The sequence below is a fragment of the Acyrthosiphon pisum genome, chromosome A2 (genome assembly GCF_005508785.2).
Source record: "Acyrthosiphon pisum isolate AL4f chromosome A2, pea_aphid_22Mar2018_4r6ur, whole genome shotgun sequence".
Lineage (NCBI taxonomy): Eukaryota > Metazoa > Arthropoda > Insecta > Hemiptera > Aphididae > Acyrthosiphon > Acyrthosiphon pisum.
Window position 1 is genome coordinate 5,360,671 of NC_042495.1, and position 18,981 is coordinate 5,379,651.

At 33.4% G+C, this 18,981-nt stretch overlaps 2 protein-coding genes across 5 annotated transcripts; one reads left to right on the top strand and one right to left on the bottom strand.

The window, feature by feature from the left end:
- Window positions 1-3,812: 3,812 nt before the first annotated feature.
- On the bottom strand, window positions 3,813-8,850 carry LOC100163173 (MAP kinase phosphatase with leucine-rich repeats protein 3). The gene is made up of 2 exons (XM_001947072.5): window positions 7,867-8,850; window positions 3,813-5,909 (listed from the first exon to the last, which is right to left on the bottom strand). The coding sequence occupies exons 1-2, from the start codon at window positions 8,357-8,359 to the stop codon at window positions 5,755-5,757; spliced, it is 648 nt and encodes a 215-aa protein (XP_001947107.1). The 5' UTR covers window positions 8,360-8,850; the 3' UTR covers window positions 3,813-5,754.
- A 2,674-nt stretch (window positions 8,851-11,524) lies between these two features.
- LOC100568919 lies at window positions 11,525-14,430 on the top strand. 4 transcript variants are annotated; one of them, XM_008182617.3, is made up of 3 exons: window positions 11,525-11,778; window positions 11,822-11,995; window positions 13,989-14,430. In XM_008182617.3, exons 1-3 carry the CDS (start codon window positions 11,681-11,683, stop codon window positions 14,107-14,109), a joined length of 393 nt encoding a protein of 130 aa, XP_008180839.1. In that variant the 5' UTR covers window positions 11,525-11,680; the 3' UTR covers window positions 14,110-14,430. The 4 variants fall into 4 exon arrangements, with proteins under 4 accessions (XP_008180839.1, XP_008180840.1, XP_003243054.1 ...); XM_008182618.3 differs by having other exon boundaries at window positions 11,528-11,778; window positions 11,831-11,995; XM_003243006.4 differs by having other exon boundaries at window positions 11,555-11,995.
- Window positions 14,431-18,981: the final 4,551 nt, after the last annotated feature.

An 18,981-nucleotide genomic window follows, 5' to 3' on the forward strand; every position in this document is an offset into this window, starting at 1 on the left:
ATGACTTATCTGTTCTCATACTTTTAAATGACTCAATAACATATTAATAATCATTTCGGCCTTCCCTAATGGTTGCTGTCTATGATTGTAGAGTTGAACTTAAGATGTTTATAACTCCTAAAACATCTCTTAAAACCATAACTAAAATTACAAATTGGAATTTTGTTAATTGACTAATGATTCCTAAAAATAAAATATAACTTTTTTGAGTACTCAATAACATAATATCATTTTTCATTATTTATTATATTGTCTATAGCTTCAGCTACATCTTTATCAGCTTCTTCTTCAATTTCATTTTTTTAAAAATTTAAAAATTGCTGAATAATTGTTTATCATTGAATGGCAATTTTGGTATCGACAAACCTATCGCGTATCATAAACTCTTATTATATTGCCTTTCTTTAATCCTAATTCAGTCTGAATTTCAAGTAATTTTGAGTTGTTACTTGGTCGAGAAAAATGCACATAGAGGGACTCCAAAATATTAAAAAAAATTCGAGCAATATAATAAACAAAGTATATAATAATATATCCTAATGAAAAAAAATAAATATAGTATTATGTGTTAATGTTCTACAAATAGTTAATTAAAGCATATTCTACCTTAATTCCTTTGCACATATCCAGAACCACTAAATTTAACCTGTGAGACATACAATGAGTATATATGGCAGAAGGAAAATATTGTTTTATTTTGACTTGAACACCATTAAGACACCCTTGCACCGTCATAAGATTGTGCAACAATTTTTAATGATTTCATGTCAAAATTGAAATGACATAATGATATCTTAAAATAAAATTACATTGTTAAAACTATAGATATTTTAAATTATAAAGACATTGGACTTGGGGGTGCTTAAAATAGAGTTGGGGTGCTTAAGCGCCCCCTAGCACCCCCGTAGTTGCGCCACTGGACTGTAAGCACAAAAAACTGAAGACAGTGAACGTTAACGAATGATTTAATGCCGACGTAAATCCAATATCGTTAAGATTGGTAATCGTCTTTATGTGTTTACTCAATTTACATAAAAAATATGTTAAAATTGAGAAAGCAAATCATAAAAGTAATCATTCTAATTGTGTTCATAATAGTATTTCATTTAAAGACTTTTTTCAAAAAAGGTATTTGTTAAAAATTGTGGATATGCAATATGCCATATATCTACTAGTTATAATAGCAGTACCTAATATAATATATGACAAATGGCAACAATTTAAATAAACAACAAATATTCGATTTTCTTGAGCCAAAACTAAATGCGTGTGTTACGCCTTATAGAGGTTGAAAAAAAGCTAGAACACCCTCAGACTTCAGACTCAATGAATATATTGACACAACTTTTATTGTAAACGGTTCACTAGTTTTTGAGTGAGGTATATCATAACAAATAAAGAAACATTCATTTATTTATATATTGGTGTATTATGAAAATACAATATAGCGGATAGAATGGTTTCGTAACCAACGACAACTTTTATCGAATTAGTGAACCATCATGATGGAATTTTATCTATAAGAGGTGAATATGAGGACAAAACCGTGTGTCCACATTATTAGATATGCTTAAGAAACTGATTTTTGGAAATGTAATAAAAATCCTGTAAAAAATAAAAGCTACTTGGGATTCAAGCTGGTTTGTTGACTGAAACTGGCACCCGTACAACAGAATCAATGCTTTACACTGAATTTGCTATATTCAGGCCTATTTAAAATGTTTAGGGCCAGTCACCGTCTACGGTTAAACTTCGATTAAGCTTAATCAGCTGATAACAGATATTTAACCGGGCAAATTCGGCCGATTAAACTCCGGTTAACTTTAATCAGAGACGGTGCAACTGGCCCTCAGTTTTGCAGAATTAAAAAATATTGTGGCGAAATAATATGACGCATTGTTGATGTTCAGTTGTAGTTGTAATAACAGAATTGCAGAGTTTATCGGAAAATCGTATATACGATAACCGATAAGTAAATAATAATATTTTCCATCGAAAAATTATCACATGCGAGGTTTGAGATAATATATATTTTGATCACTTCAGCAAGACAATCGTGAACTGACCTTTTAAAATAAACCCACGAAAGCCAATTGTTAAATATAAAAACACTAATCCTTTCCTAGAACATAAATACTTTCCTATATGTATATATTTATAAATCACTTATCAGTATCTCAAAATGCATATTTTGTTAACATTTCAATTTTGTTGAGTCACACTTTTAAAACCTACACGTTTGACTGTTTGACCTTTTCATACTTACTTAATAATTTTAATTAATTATACAAGACCACTGACTGTTGTTCTGGGAAACTTTCCTGATCTACGATACCTATTACACAAATTTGGAATTTAATATTATGTATATATTATATTACAATTGCAGGTTTCGAAAAGCTCCTCTTTTAAGAACTATTTTGTTACGGGTATATATTATGGTGGTATATTTTAATGGATTAAAAACGTGAAGAAAAATATATCAACTATACCAAAACCTGGAAAATCTTCAAAAGTCATCGTAATTTTATATCCTAATACTTCCAAAAATATGAGAGATTTGATACAATTTAATAAAACATTATCAAACGAAAACAAAATAAAATTAAGTAAAACGATAACAAAGAAACACCAAAAACCGAAAAAATTTAAAAACCAAACAAAACCATAAACAAATTAGGCACCTATACATTTTGTATAATACACAATTAAATTTTTTTTTAATCTAATCTTTATTTTCTTAATCTGTGGTATAAATTTAAAATAATATAATAATATAATTTTTTTATTGAGAGAATTGCTGATAATTATACAAGTAATATAAGGCTGTTTATAATTTTCTTTTTCATTTTCATTTTTATACAGATTTTAATAAGGATTATAATTTATAAATGAATTTTAAGTATTTATGTATAAAATATTAAAAACAATATTTTTAAAATATCTACATCCTAGTATATTTATTATTTCATTATTTTCAAAAACGGGAAAAAACAAACAAATCGTTTGAAATAAGTTTTACTGTAAATCTAACTTATTGCACCCCTCTTAACAATTAAATTCCGTATAACATAATAATACCGTGACAGCAAGGCGAGGCTCTGTCGCTCTCAGGCAAATTCCCAAGTTGAGACAAAATAATAATACAAAATAAATATACAAACCATTCGCGTTTTATAATTAGCTTTTTCTTCTGTATACAGTAGCCGTCGTCGTCGTCGATGTGAGGCATGGGATAGGATAACTAACCACCTGTAATCGTATCACTTGGTTAGCTTATCACAAAACGGTGTTTTCGACGTTTCCGCCGCAGTTATGGTTGACATTTTTATTACTTTTTTTCGTTGTAGAAGATAGCTAAAATCCCGAAGACCGATCGGGCGAATTTGTGTCTTATCTACCGAGGTTTTGTGCAATGTGCTACAGGTCATCGGCGCGGCGGTGGTCCAAGAACACATTATCATCATATATATTATATTTATAGTATAAGTATTTGCTTTAATAATTGTCTTTACTCACAACTAAACAGATTTTCGTTTTATCTACTTAGAGACACGCAGAAAGTAAAAGGCGTGTTTCCGCAGTCTGTGGAGGACATGGCACAATCGAATAATTGCCACGACTATATTATTATCATTAATCAGCAGCATATCAATATAGAGCCATACTAATTATAGATGCATTGGAAGAAAGTATAAAAAAACGACTGTTCAGGATTATGACGATAGGATCGGATAAAGCGCATTTCCCACCGTCCATTCATACGGACGTGGGTGGTTGTTGGTCAGGAAAAATTGAATCAACACGAAAAATTAAATATTTAAATATTATTATATTTTTTTAAACTAAAATAAGTATTTCAATTCTTATTATATATGTATATATTTTTTTTACATAAATATATAATATAAAATATTATATTTTTTACATATATAATAAATAATAATATAATATAATTATGTCAATTCTAAAACTTAAGACAAATAGTTTCTACGTTCAAAGTATCGTCTAATGTCTATCTAAATCTAATGAAAAAAAAAACTGTCGATTAAAAAAAAAAAACAACACGGTCCTATATATATAAACTGTATATACAATTTTTTTTATAAAATATAAATTTTTTTATTAAAACGACCGATTATATATTAGATATAATATAATATAATATATATATATATGTATATAAAATAAAAAAAAATTGTTATTCGATCTTAATTGAAAAAAAAATTCTCTTACAACACATATTATATAATAATAATAATAATAATAATATACATCATATAAAATGAATTCATTCACACCTACGAAAAATATCGATTTTTCCATCCATCCTCATGAGATCAGACAAATAATACATCATAGGTTGAACTAGGCATAAGAAAAGATTTTAACAATTGAGAACAAAAACCGTCCAAACTAGCCGGAGCGGAACAATTTTTTGAGCTATTATTTTTAATTTTTTTCTTTTTTTTTTTTACTAACAAGAAAAACAATTAGTCTATACAAGATATTTTCACAACAAAGAAGAGAAAATTTTTGTTCAAAATAACCTTGTGTAAAAAAATAGTTAAAACAATGAGATCGTTTCAGTCCCATATTGAAAAAAAAAATTCTGTTTAAAAATTATATTTTCATTTTTATTATTATCGTTTTGTGATGCGCATAAACTTGAAATAAATTCTTGAAGAGCTCGGATTAAACGTTGTTTATAATAATAAAAATAAAGTGATGTATGTAAACTGCGAACGATCTACACAGATATACCCTCCCCCTGCAGATCATCCCCGCCCTTAAGACGAGTCACATAATAAATAATATCGTCTATATCATACCTGCGTATAAGATTCGATAGTAATACATCACCTTTGATTAAATTTTGATTCGCGAATTGGATTTTGAAAGATATATTTCTTTGGACATTGTAAAATTAGATATAAAGAGACCACTGAATCTTTGGATTTTTATCATTAAAATTGAGATCTTCTCGAAAATTGAAATACATTAAATCATGGAAAAAGATCGTCATATATAAAAAAAAAAAAAACGAATAAAAAAAAATTGTCTGACGAAAAATTTTTTCATTTTCCTTCACTTGATGATGTTTTTTTTCTTACCACTCTTTTTATGATTTTTTCAACAAGCTAAAATTAAAAAAGTTAAATGTATAATTGCACGTTAACATTAAAATCTAGAGCTAATACTAAACGTACAGACATTAAGCTATAATATGCTTAACATAATATTATATTATGATGGATAATAGATAAGATTTTTCATTATTTGTAATATTATAACGTAGACAAATAAAACAACAAAATTAGTCTGCGCATAGGCGGTGGATAAAAACCGAACAATATTCGTGAAGGAGATCAAAAAAACAAAACAGTATAAATATTAATTGTTTAAAAAAAAAAAAATACATAATTTTTAAAATTTTTAAAATTTAAAAACATCTGTACAATAACGATGGGGGGGGGGGGGAGTTTGTTAAAAAAAAAAAATTATACACATAAAATAATGTCATATAAGAACGTGTTTATCAGGAAAATTCCTGGAGAAGATTATATAATATATAAATATAAATTATCATTATTATATTATTATAGTTAAGACTATCTATACTTGGGAGATCTCGAAATTTTGCGTCGAAAATGTGAAAAACTTTTGGGCATCAAATTATATTATTGTTTTTTAAAATTCTTATGTTATATTTTATTATTTACTCAGCATATTGCCTTTTTTTCCAATTTCGAATTAGATAGCCATCATCGTCGTCGTTGTCGTCGTCGTCGCGACCGAACGGCGACTCCGCTTGTTCGCCGATTCGGATTCGTCCACGACTTTGTTGTTCGAGCGTAGAGTCCTGCCGGAAGCACTCAACGGTCGTTTCTTGGTCTTGCTCATGAAATCTAAAAGAAACAAACAGAAAGAAAAACACAGGTTAGTCAACGTATTACAATAATATTACCGGTACGATAAATTTAATAATAATAGGTACACCACAAACACGAACTAGGATCGCGCATGTCATGCGACGACGACAACGACGGTGGTAGGGCCACGCGTGATCGGGTGGTGGTGAGGAGAGGGGGTGATCTAATTTTACTCTAGCGTCGTAGCGGGCCGAGGGCAGCGACCTCAACGCCGGTCGCGAGGGGAGTCGGGAGAGGGACGAAAAAAATACAATATACAAAAAATAAAAAACAGATAACAACACTCGGCCGTTAATGATAATAACGATACTATATAATATTATTATTACCGAGCACAGCTCTCTGGACCACGCCCATTTGGCGCAGTGCACTCAGATACGTTTGTACGCGGAGGGGCGGTGGAGGGAGGGGATACACCTATACGATGATGATGATGATGAAAATAATATTATAGCAACAGTCATTTATTTTATACTTTTTTATATAATCATCAATTTACACATCGCGTCCGAAAGCCGTCGTTATAATATTATACGCGTGTTCTTCTCCCCACCCAAAGCACCACCACAACAACAACAATAATAATACGCACACACAGACGGTGAGAGAGAGAGAGACATATATATATATATACGTATAAATGTATAATAATAATATAATATGTTTATGTGCGCGTTGGCGTGTGTGTGTGTGCGTTTGTGTATTTGTACGAGTGTGTGGGACGAAAAAAAAACCGGTCTCCCGAACACGTGTGCACATATGCAACGCGAGCTTATTATTATTAATATTACTATGGGCAGATCCTTGTAGTATGTGTGTATACGTATATAATATACAGTGTATATAGTGACACTCCTCTCTCGGGTCGAAATAAAAAAATAATAATAATATTATGTCCTCGTACGCGCTCGTACGTCGTATACAATCGAACACAAACACAATATTAATAATAATGAATTTACATAACCTAAAAAAAAAAAAATATGCGCGGTTCCGACGGAAAAAAATTTCAAGGTCTTTTGACGCTGAAATCGTTTTCGCGCCATTTCACAATCGTACATCGGTACCTACCTACCTACCTATATCTATTACTACCTACCTATGCCGCGGCTACCGCCGTCGCCGTAATAATAATAATAATTATTTATTTCGCGCGCGCCATACGCACGTTCTGTCCGTGGTGCGTTTCAAACGTATTTGTTTTTCAATTCAGTACAGTTTTTCAAAACAATCGAGGGCCCCGCACCACCCCTTTGACGAGTCGAACAACAGGGATGGTAATCCAGGATTTTATCGACTGAAAACAACGGTGGGCGTACTGATGGACAAGGGCGGCACATAAATCTCGCAGATTTTCTCCGGGTCGCTAGTAACGCGACACGAATTTCTCGGGAAAGGGTTCACAGACGATAACAGTACCAATAATAATAATAATAATAATAATAATAATAATAATAATAGGTACATAATGATAAAAACGTCGGGCAAAAAAATAGCACAACTGGGTATTCCGAAAACGGATGTCAAAAGAAGTCTCTCCTCCCCGCAGAACACATCATCCCGACGAAGACTTTTATTACATTTTTCCCACAGTGGCGTGGCACCCTTCGCCCGAACGAGGGTTCACTGCACCCCTAACGCTCCGCGCAGGTGCCACCCATTGTGTTTTCGGATGGGGGAGCTCGAACTTCACACACATACAATTGCCGGTTAAAAACTAATAATCCAGTATTTACGCCCACGGGAAAGGAGAAAGACAACGGCCGTTACGTTGCTTTACGCGGCAGAGAAAGTATCCGAACCAGAAAACCACAACCGTTGCGAAAAAAAATGGTCTTAACGCTATGGACCTCGTCCTCGCTCGGGAGAGAAAGAATGGACAACACTACCTACCTACAGAGTTATTATTTTTATCATAATTTATCATTATTACCTGTGACTTTGGACTGTCGCTGCTGCTTGACGACCGTTCGGCTGCAATCTTCTTGTTGTTGTTGCTGTTGTTGTTGTTGTGCTGTCGCAGTGATCGTCGAGTCCGCTGCGGCCGACTCCTCACGACGCTTCGGTGGACAGACGCGTTCCCACGCGTAACGGTCGGCCGGGCTGTCACGCAGCGGACGTTCGTTAACGAAATCAAAGTTCCACGACCGCGAATCGGCCGCGGTGGCCGCACACAATTGTCTATCAAGCCACGCCCGCGTCTCTGCCGGGTCGGCCGGCGGCCCGAACAGCACGCGCCTGACGCTCAACACGGACGCCTTGCCCGTGATTGACGACGATCCGTTGTTATTGTTGACGCTGGTGCTGTTGTTGTTATTGTTGACATTGCTCAGGGAATCGGTTTTCGCCATGAGCACTCTCCTACCATTGTTTACGGATCCTCCTCCGTCGGCGTTCGTCCCCGTCACGCCATACGTAACGGTCATGGTGATCGACGGGTTTAAATCAAACAAATATACACAACGAACCGTAAAATTTATAACGTCGAACGACGGTTATAATGCTCCCTCTCGTACAGTTCCGGCGTATCTCCTCTTGTCCGTCACCGGTCGGGTCCGTAGCTTTCGCGCACTTTAATCCGTCACACTGCAGCTCTGCTGCTGTACAGACGGCGGCGAAGTTCGCGCGAGTTGCGTTTCAAAACGGGTTGATGTAGGCGCGCGGAGCGAACAACGGACGCGAGACGAAAAAAATTATTTTTTCAAATAAACGAACAATTATCAAAAAATCACACCGGTTACCGTTGGTTGACGACGTCGTAAACGGCGATAATATCGAGTCGCACCGAAAGCGGCACACACACAGTCACAAAAACGTACAGATATAAAAAAATGGACGACGAGCGCGTAACGAAACGGCACGAGTGTGGCGTGTACGGCGAACGGCGAGAGAATGATTTTGGGCCCGGTAGGTAAGTCGGGTAAGAGCGTCACTGCCGCCGAGGTCACGTATACTATACGGTGTACGGTTGGCGGCGGGGAGGGGCGGCAGTCACGTCATCCACGGGCGAGCGCGCGCACGCGCACCAGCCTCGGCCAGTCCCCGCCGCGCGCGCTCACAACGGCGGCGGCGGTGTAGTGCGCGAACGCACCGCCACCGGCGCGGCGCTCGTCGACCGTTGTTGTTGTTGTCGTTGTCGTCGTCGCCTTCGTTGCCCCCGCGCGCTCACCGGTTCGTAGCGACGCCGATGACGGTGCGCCGTTGCGCGCGCGTTTTTTTTCCCGTCGACCACGGTACGACTACACGATTGCGCGTGCGCGAGTTTTTACTATAACCCGCACACCACCGCCGTTGCATTCGTCGTACCTACGAAACACACGCTAGTAATAATAATAATCATCATCATCGCGAGACGAGAGGAAAAAATAAAAACGAAAGAAAAAGAAATAGTAATAATAATAATAATAATAATAAAACCCTAGCCATGTGCTCGGCCGCCGGCGTGTATGTAATGTGTATAATATTATTATTATTATGTACAGACGGCGAGTCCCCGACGCGTCGCGGCACGACGACGATAATATTATTATTGCCCGTCACACACACACACACACACACACAGTGTCTTTATAATAATATAATAGATATAATGCGAGTGTTTGTGTATTATACGTGTGTGTGTGTGTATACAATGAGATTCACGACGTCGTGCCGATTTCTTGGTTTAGTGTTAAATCCCCTCGTCACGGATTACGCGCTCGGACCCAGACCGGCCAGTGTCCGGTGGTGGTCGTCTAAATATTTGTGACCGAAAACCGAAACCATATAAATTATATAATATACCGGGTTTATTATTATTATTGTGATGATAACTCAATAGGTACCACCGCGGTTGCCGAACGGGGTTTCACGATCGCCATAATGATAATATTATATTGTTATAATATCGGACTCGACCTTTTTCATAATAATATTATAATATAAATAATATAAATCATCGAAACCCTTTTCAGCGTTTATTCTTCTCCGCGTCAGAAATGCAGCGAATATTTTCGCAAACCGAACACGGTTTTTGCTTGCGTATACATCATGTACATAATATTATTATGGTTTTATGGTAACGTCGTTGACGTGCGACAACATAATAATACGGTGTATTTCTTTCTACAATCTCTCTGAATCTCGGATTCGCCGGTTACCACAATCAAACGTAATTTTCTCACGCGCAGCAATTACCTACCTCGAGTTTTTTTTTATGTCCAATTCGTGAGCCTCGACCGAGTGATCGTACAAGTCCGGTCGTCGTGTACGGCGTAAGTACCCCGTGTATAACCGCATCTTGGTTAAACCCTTTTCTCAACACGACTGATATATACAAAAAATATTTTGTTATATAATATAACACAATGTCGTGTGTCACCAGATGCTCTACACAAATGTATCTATATAGTATTATATTAATATACTCAAAGCACTCATCTTAATTTCGTTTTAATTAATCGTATGATAATATATTATTATTTTATGTACAGTCACCTATACAACGATTATAAACACGTATCATTCATTTCAAATTTCAAACAAACTTGTTATGGTCACCTTGAAACATATTCCATAGATTACCTATGACACAATTTAATTTAGATTGTTACCTCAGAATACATTACGCGTGTGTATATAGTTAATTAATAGAATATTTAACGTTTTGTTTCATTAGTAATAATATTATCATTGGTATTAATATAAGCTCATCTCGTGAACCAAAACTAATGAGCAACTAAATATTTAAGTAATCTATAAGTATACTTTTCATAATTATAAAAATGTATCTATAATATCTAAATGATTGAAAAACTTCAATCGTTGTTCGCCGTCAATAATTATATTAATAATAAAAAAATAGCTTATGACGCAAAAAAATACCAAAAAAAATGAAGATTTAAAGAATATAAAAAATAATTAGTTCCAACTTGAAAGTCAACACACTCGATTTCTGCCCAAAGAATTTTTATAAAAAAAATTATTACCTGTAGCACCAATTTAAATAATAATTAGGAAATGTATACTACTACGTACTCGTTTTATAGCTGTTTGAATATTTATTGGTAAATGGATTATTTCGATATTGGGAACAACAAATAATATTGATAGTTACTGAAGTAATTAAAAAATCGTATATTTATGTGCACGTGAACGTTTTTAAAATTAACCGCTAACGCGTAATAAATAAATAAATATTATGTAGATTGATATTATGTATATTGTAATCTTGTACCTATAATAGGTACTGGAATACTATATAATACAATTATAATAATGCTCATCTACTATATCGACAGTAATAATAATTTGTAATCGACAAATAGCACGACCAGCTATTAAGATAATGATCCCATTCAAATATTTCCTATACAGTAGCGTGTGTACAACTTATATGCACGTAATAATATGTATGTAGGTACACATATAATATTGCAGTAATAATTGTTATGATAACAATAGTGTGTTTGGCATCGAACATAATTTATTGCGATCGTTACGTATGTATTATAGTAACTTTTTCTCGATAGCCAACTAAACCTGAAACGAATCAAAGGTTAAAGAAAGAATGAAAAAAAAATATCAGTATGGCGTTATTTTATAACAGTGTACCTCTATAATAGTACCTACTACCTATCTAAAATCAACAATACACAATATGATGATGTATGCAAAGTATATTAATTATATTTAATCCGAACGTATCCATCGTGTTCCCGTGATTAGTATATTATACGCGTGTGCTCGTGCGCGTGTAATTTATTCGGATGTTAATATATTGCAGTACGCAGCAACTTACTGTAGTAACGCCTTGGCGTTCAACCCGCCGCAGGAGAGGGTTGTTTGAAAGTGGTGGCGTGTGTCGGTGAGTAACCGCTACCTAGGTATACACATTTCGTATATTGCAGTTTATATAGGGAAAACGAGAGACGGCGGCGACGGAGAGGAAGAGCTGCGCTGGTGCATTACCTTGTAAGGTTTCGTTCTGTGTGGATGGTTACCAAAAGGAAGTACCCAAGGATTTCTACGGATGACTGGCCGGCGTGCTGTCCGCCGTGTACGAGGAAGGCGAACGAAAAAACGTAATTACTCTCCTATGTATACCACGACACACACTATATATAATCGCGGCGTTTAAATAAATCTGTTAGAAGTCACGGTTTGTGTATGTATGTACTATATATATGTATGTTCATAACATAATAATACTAAAATATAATATATATAATATTTATTATATTATATTGTTATAGGAGGGTGTTTTTGTCATAAGCGCAGGACTTTATGGGAATAAACCTAGGTCTACAGGAATTTCAATTAAACGGTCATTTTTGACGTAATCCGGTCATCGTCGCCGCACCGAAACCATCGTTAATGTCACGTACACTGTTTAAAGCGCGTTAAATCCTCCTTCGAACCGAAAAATACTAAACACAAATTTAACGTAACAAATAACAATGCGTACACCCATTGCAACACTATAACATAATAAAATATTATTATATCTAAACATTATCTTATATTCTTATAAATTATAGTGCGACGCATTAGGATATTATAAATTATTACTACGACGAGTAATATTCGAGACACGCGGTATTATACCGTGATTTATAAATATTGTACAATGTTACCTATATAGTCATTTTATCTTTTGGGTCGTTTTACTTTAAAAATATTTATATTATAAAACATATATAATATAATCGATATCATCGGAAATCGCAGCACCGAACACGATATTTTTCACGATAGACTCGGAATAGGGTCGGTCTGCTGTAACAGTCTGGGTCGAAAATACCGAGTGGCGTCATTTTACTCCGTTCGCGACATATTCCCGGGTCCATGTATTATGTTATGTGCGTGAGTGTGTATGTTATTGGCTATAACCTTAAGTGGTATTTTTGTCCTGTAACACACGCGTATACAATGCTTATAATATGGTGATTGATATAATTGATAAGTGATGAGGGATGGCGAACAGTCTACATAATAATATACGTACCAACATGCATAGTACGTCAGTAGGTCGTTATAATCGTAATAGCTGATACATGCATAGCGTTTTTCACATGTAAAGTATTTACTTTTCAAATACATATACATACGTATATGTACCAAATATTATCTCTATATATATATGTATACATATTATATATATTAGATAGAAGGATCGTGTGGTTCGTTCATGACGCGTTGAAGTGTTTATATTAAGTCGTGAAAGCAACATTATTATATTATATGGAACCGGTAAGAATTCGATTTTTGAACTTGTTTGAAAAATGCAGCTGTGTTTGTATATTATTGATTTCTAAATTTGCAGAAGAAAAATCAATTCGTATTGTCTAAATTATTGTGGTGGAAAATAATTTTATAAATTTCCATCCATACTACAATATAACATGCTGCTATTGATCCAACATAATATATTATTATATATGTATTTTTTAGGCTATTAAATAGTATAATATATAATTATATACACAACATTAACAGTGTACTATTATATTATTATAGGTTTACGATAACTTGACAGATGTATAAATCGTATTTAGTAGAATATAGACGAATAGAATATTTTTAATGTTTTTTTTTTTTTTGTTGTTGTTAAAACGGTATGGAAAGATTTACTTTTTAATATTAAATAAATGAAGGCTATAACTACCTACACAACACCATACATGTTATATACTATATAATTTTCCGCCTACTGATGGTTTCTTTTTATTTAAAGTTTTCCTAATTTGGTAAATTCGTAAAAGGTTCATGCGGTTCTCATACGTTGTATATACCATTTACGACCAGACACTGTGGGCGATTCGATAAAACATTTATATTCCGCGATGGAATTATACGCATTTGACCGTGGAACAAAAATCTCGACGTAGGTACGTGATAAGTCGGTTTATATTAGTGCAGTGTATGAGCATAACATATAACACTGTTGTTAAGATGTGTAGTTTTTCGCGACAAAACGCATTCAAAACTCAATTTGCAAAGAAATATGGAATATAACGAGATTTTACTGAATAATACATCACAATCTTATTGATGCGCCTGTTGTTGTGTTTGTAGAGGGGTTTTCTATAGAAAATTAAAATTCCACGATGTTGAAGGACCACCGACCGCCACCAGTCCTCACAGCTGGCAGGAGGTGTCTCTTCCCGGCCGATCGTCAACAATCTGCAACCCTTGACGACAATTTGCAAATGGCGATGGAAATCGAACAGGAGCTGCTGGCACGAAAACGGGACCAATGGAGTTTCGATTTTGTCAACGGCACACCGGTAGATGAAGAGCTTTCCAATAATAATTGGCAATGGGAAATAATCGTTGAATAGGCGTCAATAACGACGACGAATGTCGGCCACAAGTTTGATGATAAATTTACTATTGTTAAATATTGTAATTTACTATGATTATAAAATTCTACATTAAAATCTGTACTGTACATACTTAGTCCTACTTTTACATAGTACACGCGACGTATATTATTATTATAATTATTGCGATTGCATGTGGTGATATAATATATCATACCTATGTAGGTACATTGTACAATAATATAATATTATATGGTGAACATACTAAATTGATGTTTACACAACATGTTTTTATTATTTGAAGATTAGGTCGGTATAGATTACAGTGAAATATATTATAATAGTAATAATAATATAACTAATAACCAATAACTAATGAACTACACCGCGATAGGCAATAACATTATCGATTGCGTGTAATTATTGCCATTTACCATATTATTATTTATTTACCTAATCAATTTGCTGCGTGTATGCGTGTATAGTCATTGTTCGGTGTAAATTATAAAATGTTCACTGTTAATAATAAAATAATGAATAATATGATATTCATCATTAGCAGTCCTGTATAAGAAACTATACGTTTAAAAGGCACTATATATATAGTAAAACTTTTTGAAGCAAAATGTAGAGATAAACAACACTATTAATTTGTCGGACTAACCGTATAATATTATAAGCAACCATGCTTATCGTATGTATGATTTATTGCAGGGGTCTGGCCGTCTGGGGATTCAATGTATGGGATTATTTTAACATCACAATTTTTGAGTATAGTTTGACGTATTGATACTATAATATATTATTATACCTATAAATTTCTATGCGGGGAAAATATTTGACATTAGTTGTATCATTATAGAAGGGTTCTGTGTATACAACGCAGGATAAGCAAGATATCGGCCCACCGAACTTTAGGATTTTAACTGCCCTAAAAAAGTTAATGACCCAATTTTCAATAAAATATAATATTAATTATTTATTATTATTCATTGTTCAGTGTTTGGGGTATTCAAATATTTTTGGTCATATATTACTAAGCTTGCCCAAATTTTCAGCGGTGCCCACCGAGTTGAACTCGGTAGTCGGTAACTCACGGGGACTCTCCGGCCCTGTGTATACAGGTACCATAACATATTATTATCACGTGAGTAAACTAAATTCTCAATATTTATATTACGTGTACACCTCTATGTTTTTGCGTAAAGAATCCTGACTTAATCCAAGTAAAACGTTTATAATAATGCTAAGTAGCAAATTTGATCAGTTATTTTCGATGTACCCAAATAACCTTGTGGCATAAAATAATACAGCTCGATTTAACTGTATAGCGATTAAGTGTAATAAACAGTCTGAACCAATTTTAATTCGCACGCGTCTTGTACTTTGATTTATATAAGGTGAATTAGTAACGACGTCGAGATGATTTTTCCACTACCTCTGTTGTAGTAGGCAGATACATAATATTATACTTAAACAACCATATTATTATATATTTGTATTAACAACTATATGAATTAAGAGGACGTTAAACCCGCATATGTTGTCTCCGTCTCACTAATGCGTAACCTATAGGTAGTACATTTTACGTTCAGAAGAATTTGTTTTACTCTGTTATTTTAAATATTAGTGTGAATTAACAAATTCATTTACTAAAAAATTTAAAGGTAATAATATTGTCTTACATTAGGAATTTTTGAACCAAATTATGATTATTTTAAAATTGTATATAACAGATTCTTCAAAAGTTAAATTTGCCATGTTATGCGTTAGTAGTATGGTGACAACACATGGATGTTTAACGTTCTCTCAAGGTAATATATACTATAGTGGTATAATCACTCATAGGTACATATATGTAACTATAGGTACTTGATAATTTAAAAGTACCTATATTAGACATTATCCATCAGGGTTAAACTGTAAAAGTGTGTATGAACGGATTTATTGGACAGGAAACATTAAAAATCTACATCACCTAGCTAGTAATGACAATTAAAAAAAAAAAAGTTTTTTCCCAACACTCTCATAACGTAATTTTCTCTCATGCATAAAAACATAAGTCATGGTCCGACAAACGTAGTCGACATTTCCTATTTATTTTCCCAGAGACTGAATCGTTTTGTGATTTTTATTTTTTTAGTCCCATGACAATGAAAACACACCTATAATGCTATAACGAGTATATAGTAATCAACAGGTTTTATTCTATATATAGGTACCTGTGCTTTATATACCTATAATGTATACAAGTATATTGGATCATTATCCAACGCTTATGTTGCATCGGATTGATAATTTGAACTGTATGTGCTTATGCATACGTGCCCGAAAAAAATAAATATTTTTCAGTTTTTGTTGGACAGGATATCCGGTGTGCAGTTTTTGGCTGTATATATAATATAATATGTACCTACCTTTCGAGCGCTTCGCCGGACACACGCCGAAGCAGAACAACGGAGGTTGACGAGTACAATATGACCAATATATTATATAGGCGGATACACGAAAACTAATTATGTATACATGATAATAATTATTCAATTTATACAGGATCGTCCAGGTATCGTAACTCAAATGTCGGGTGATCCTGTTTATTCCTGCAGCAGGTCCACACGTTATTTGTTGTATTATTATTGATGTTTAAATAAAATACAATCAATATAGTTCTCAAACCTACGTGATTTATATATAAGGATAATTGAATATACTAATGGTAAATTATGTACCTATACTTGAAATCTAGATCCTATCATTTGTATAATATATATATTATAATTTATGAATCGAATGTTATACTTTCTTTACACTTTAAACGTACCTGCTTGATACTTGGTAGTCATATATTAATTAATAATTACAGATAAGGTTCATACAAATACGATAATGATTGAGGATAGTATAATATAGTGCATAAACCAGTACTAGCAGTAGGTATACCTATTTGGCTATTTACTAATTACGCAATCATATAATTTTTTACATTGTGAAAATATGTATTATTAAATATATAATATATATACATAATATTCACGTTTTTGTAATAAATGAGCACAGCAGACCGAAAAGATAGTTATCTCTATAAGATATTCACAAGACTATAGGATTTCCTCAGAGTATATAATATAATGTAATAGATCAATGCCCCTGCCACCGTCGACACTTTAGCTGACTTCAGTCGGTTCCACCTCTAATAATTGGGCGTTGAAGTTTCTAATAATACAGCACGACTGCTGTGCAGTGATTGGGCGCACCTCCTTCTCGGATAGGAAGTCGAAGGACATCTTTTACGTGGGAAAACTTTTTACATATATATTATATACACACAAACACACATACAATATATAAGTAGGTATCTGGTATATGTTATACATGTGTATATATTTATACGAAGGACTAAATCACTATTTTTTTAACACTTTCATATTTTACTTTTTAGGTACCTACGTCTATTTATAGCATTTCGTTATTTCCTCCAGTATCAACATGATGCACATGAACTTGAACAGCTGAAACTATAATAAATAAATGATAAGTGTTCTACATTCCCACGACGGTTATTATTTTTTAAGTGTCGCATTGTCAAGTATACACAACGCGTATCTTTTATTCATGGCAGCGGGGAGTACTTGGTGACTGGTATGTAATAATATAATAATATTACATCTGAGCGTGAAATAATTCCTGTGCAGCGTGCAACATAATGAGCCCACCAAGTCGTGATATCCGACAAGTTAAATGGCTTATTGTAAACGAACAAGAACGGTTTCATTATTGGTACAATACATAATATTAATATACTATATTATTGCCTATTAATGTATACTGCATAGTGCATACTATATTACCGCTATTAACACTGCAGTGTTGCTAATATAATAATTGATCAACTTTTTTTTTATTTTATTTTCATGCATAGTGCATTCATAATTAATAGACAAATGTGTTCGCCAAAACCAGAAAAATGTAAAAATAGAAATTCAATTAAATCATTAATTATACAAAACACCGGAGGCGTGTTTCACAGACGTGAACAGTGTGTATCAACTATCAGGTGTATAATATTATGTAAATACAAAATACTAAATAGTAAACCTATGCTTAAGTAGTACCCGTCGAGCATAGGCGAAAATAATGTTTCAAATTTGAAGGGGCTTGTGCTCAGCGCAGTTTCATAGGAGTAACAAATTTGTTTTCCTTAGGACTTAAAACAAATGTTCCTTCATGTGTTAGGATTAAATTTAAAAGTTTTATTGTCAATAAACAAAATCAATTACATGTTATCTTAATAATATATGTAGGTTAACCAAAATACTTATAGTTTTTCTTTTTTTCATTTTGCAGGTCTAAAAGTTTTTTGGAAAAGCTTTAACATTTTTATTGGAGGGGGGATATCGAATAGGGTACTCCTTATTTACCCTCATTTATTCTAGCTAGATTTTTGTTCTATTGGAATATATGATATATCATAATATAATATATATAGTGTTTTGTTAATAAATATTCAAGATTTCGAAATATTTTTTAATTCTTCAATATATTTTGAATTTTGCCATTTAAAATATTTACGCTTTATTTAAAGTGTTTTAAATTAATATACGTATATAAATCTATTATTTTAATTTATTTAAGTAATTTATTTTTAGAGCGGGGTAAAAAAATAAAGTGCACAAGTTGTCTGGTCCGTGGGTTTAAAATATTTATCGTTTGCACTCGTGTAGCTGGTCTTTAATAAACAAAATATG

Coding starts and splice junctions, on each gene's coding strand:
- LOC100568919 (XM_008182617.3), top strand. CDS start 11,681: ATGTTAATATATTGCAGTACGCAGCAACTTACTGTAGTAACGCCTTGG. Junction 11,779..11,821: donor GAAAGTGGTGGCGTGTGTCG/GTGAGTAACCGC, acceptor CGTATATTGCAG/TTTATATAGGGAAAACGAGA. Junction 11,996..13,988: donor AGGAAGGCGAACGAAAAAAC/GTAATTACTCTC, acceptor TTGTGTTTGTAG/AGGGGTTTTCTATAGAAAAT.
- LOC100163173 (XM_001947072.5), bottom strand. CDS start 8,359: ATGACCGTTACGTATGGCGTGACGGGGACGAACGCCGACGGAGGAGGA. Junction 5,910..7,866: donor GCGACAGTCCAAAGTCACAG/GTAATAATGATA, acceptor TGTTTCTTTTAG/ATTTCATGAGCAAGACCAAG.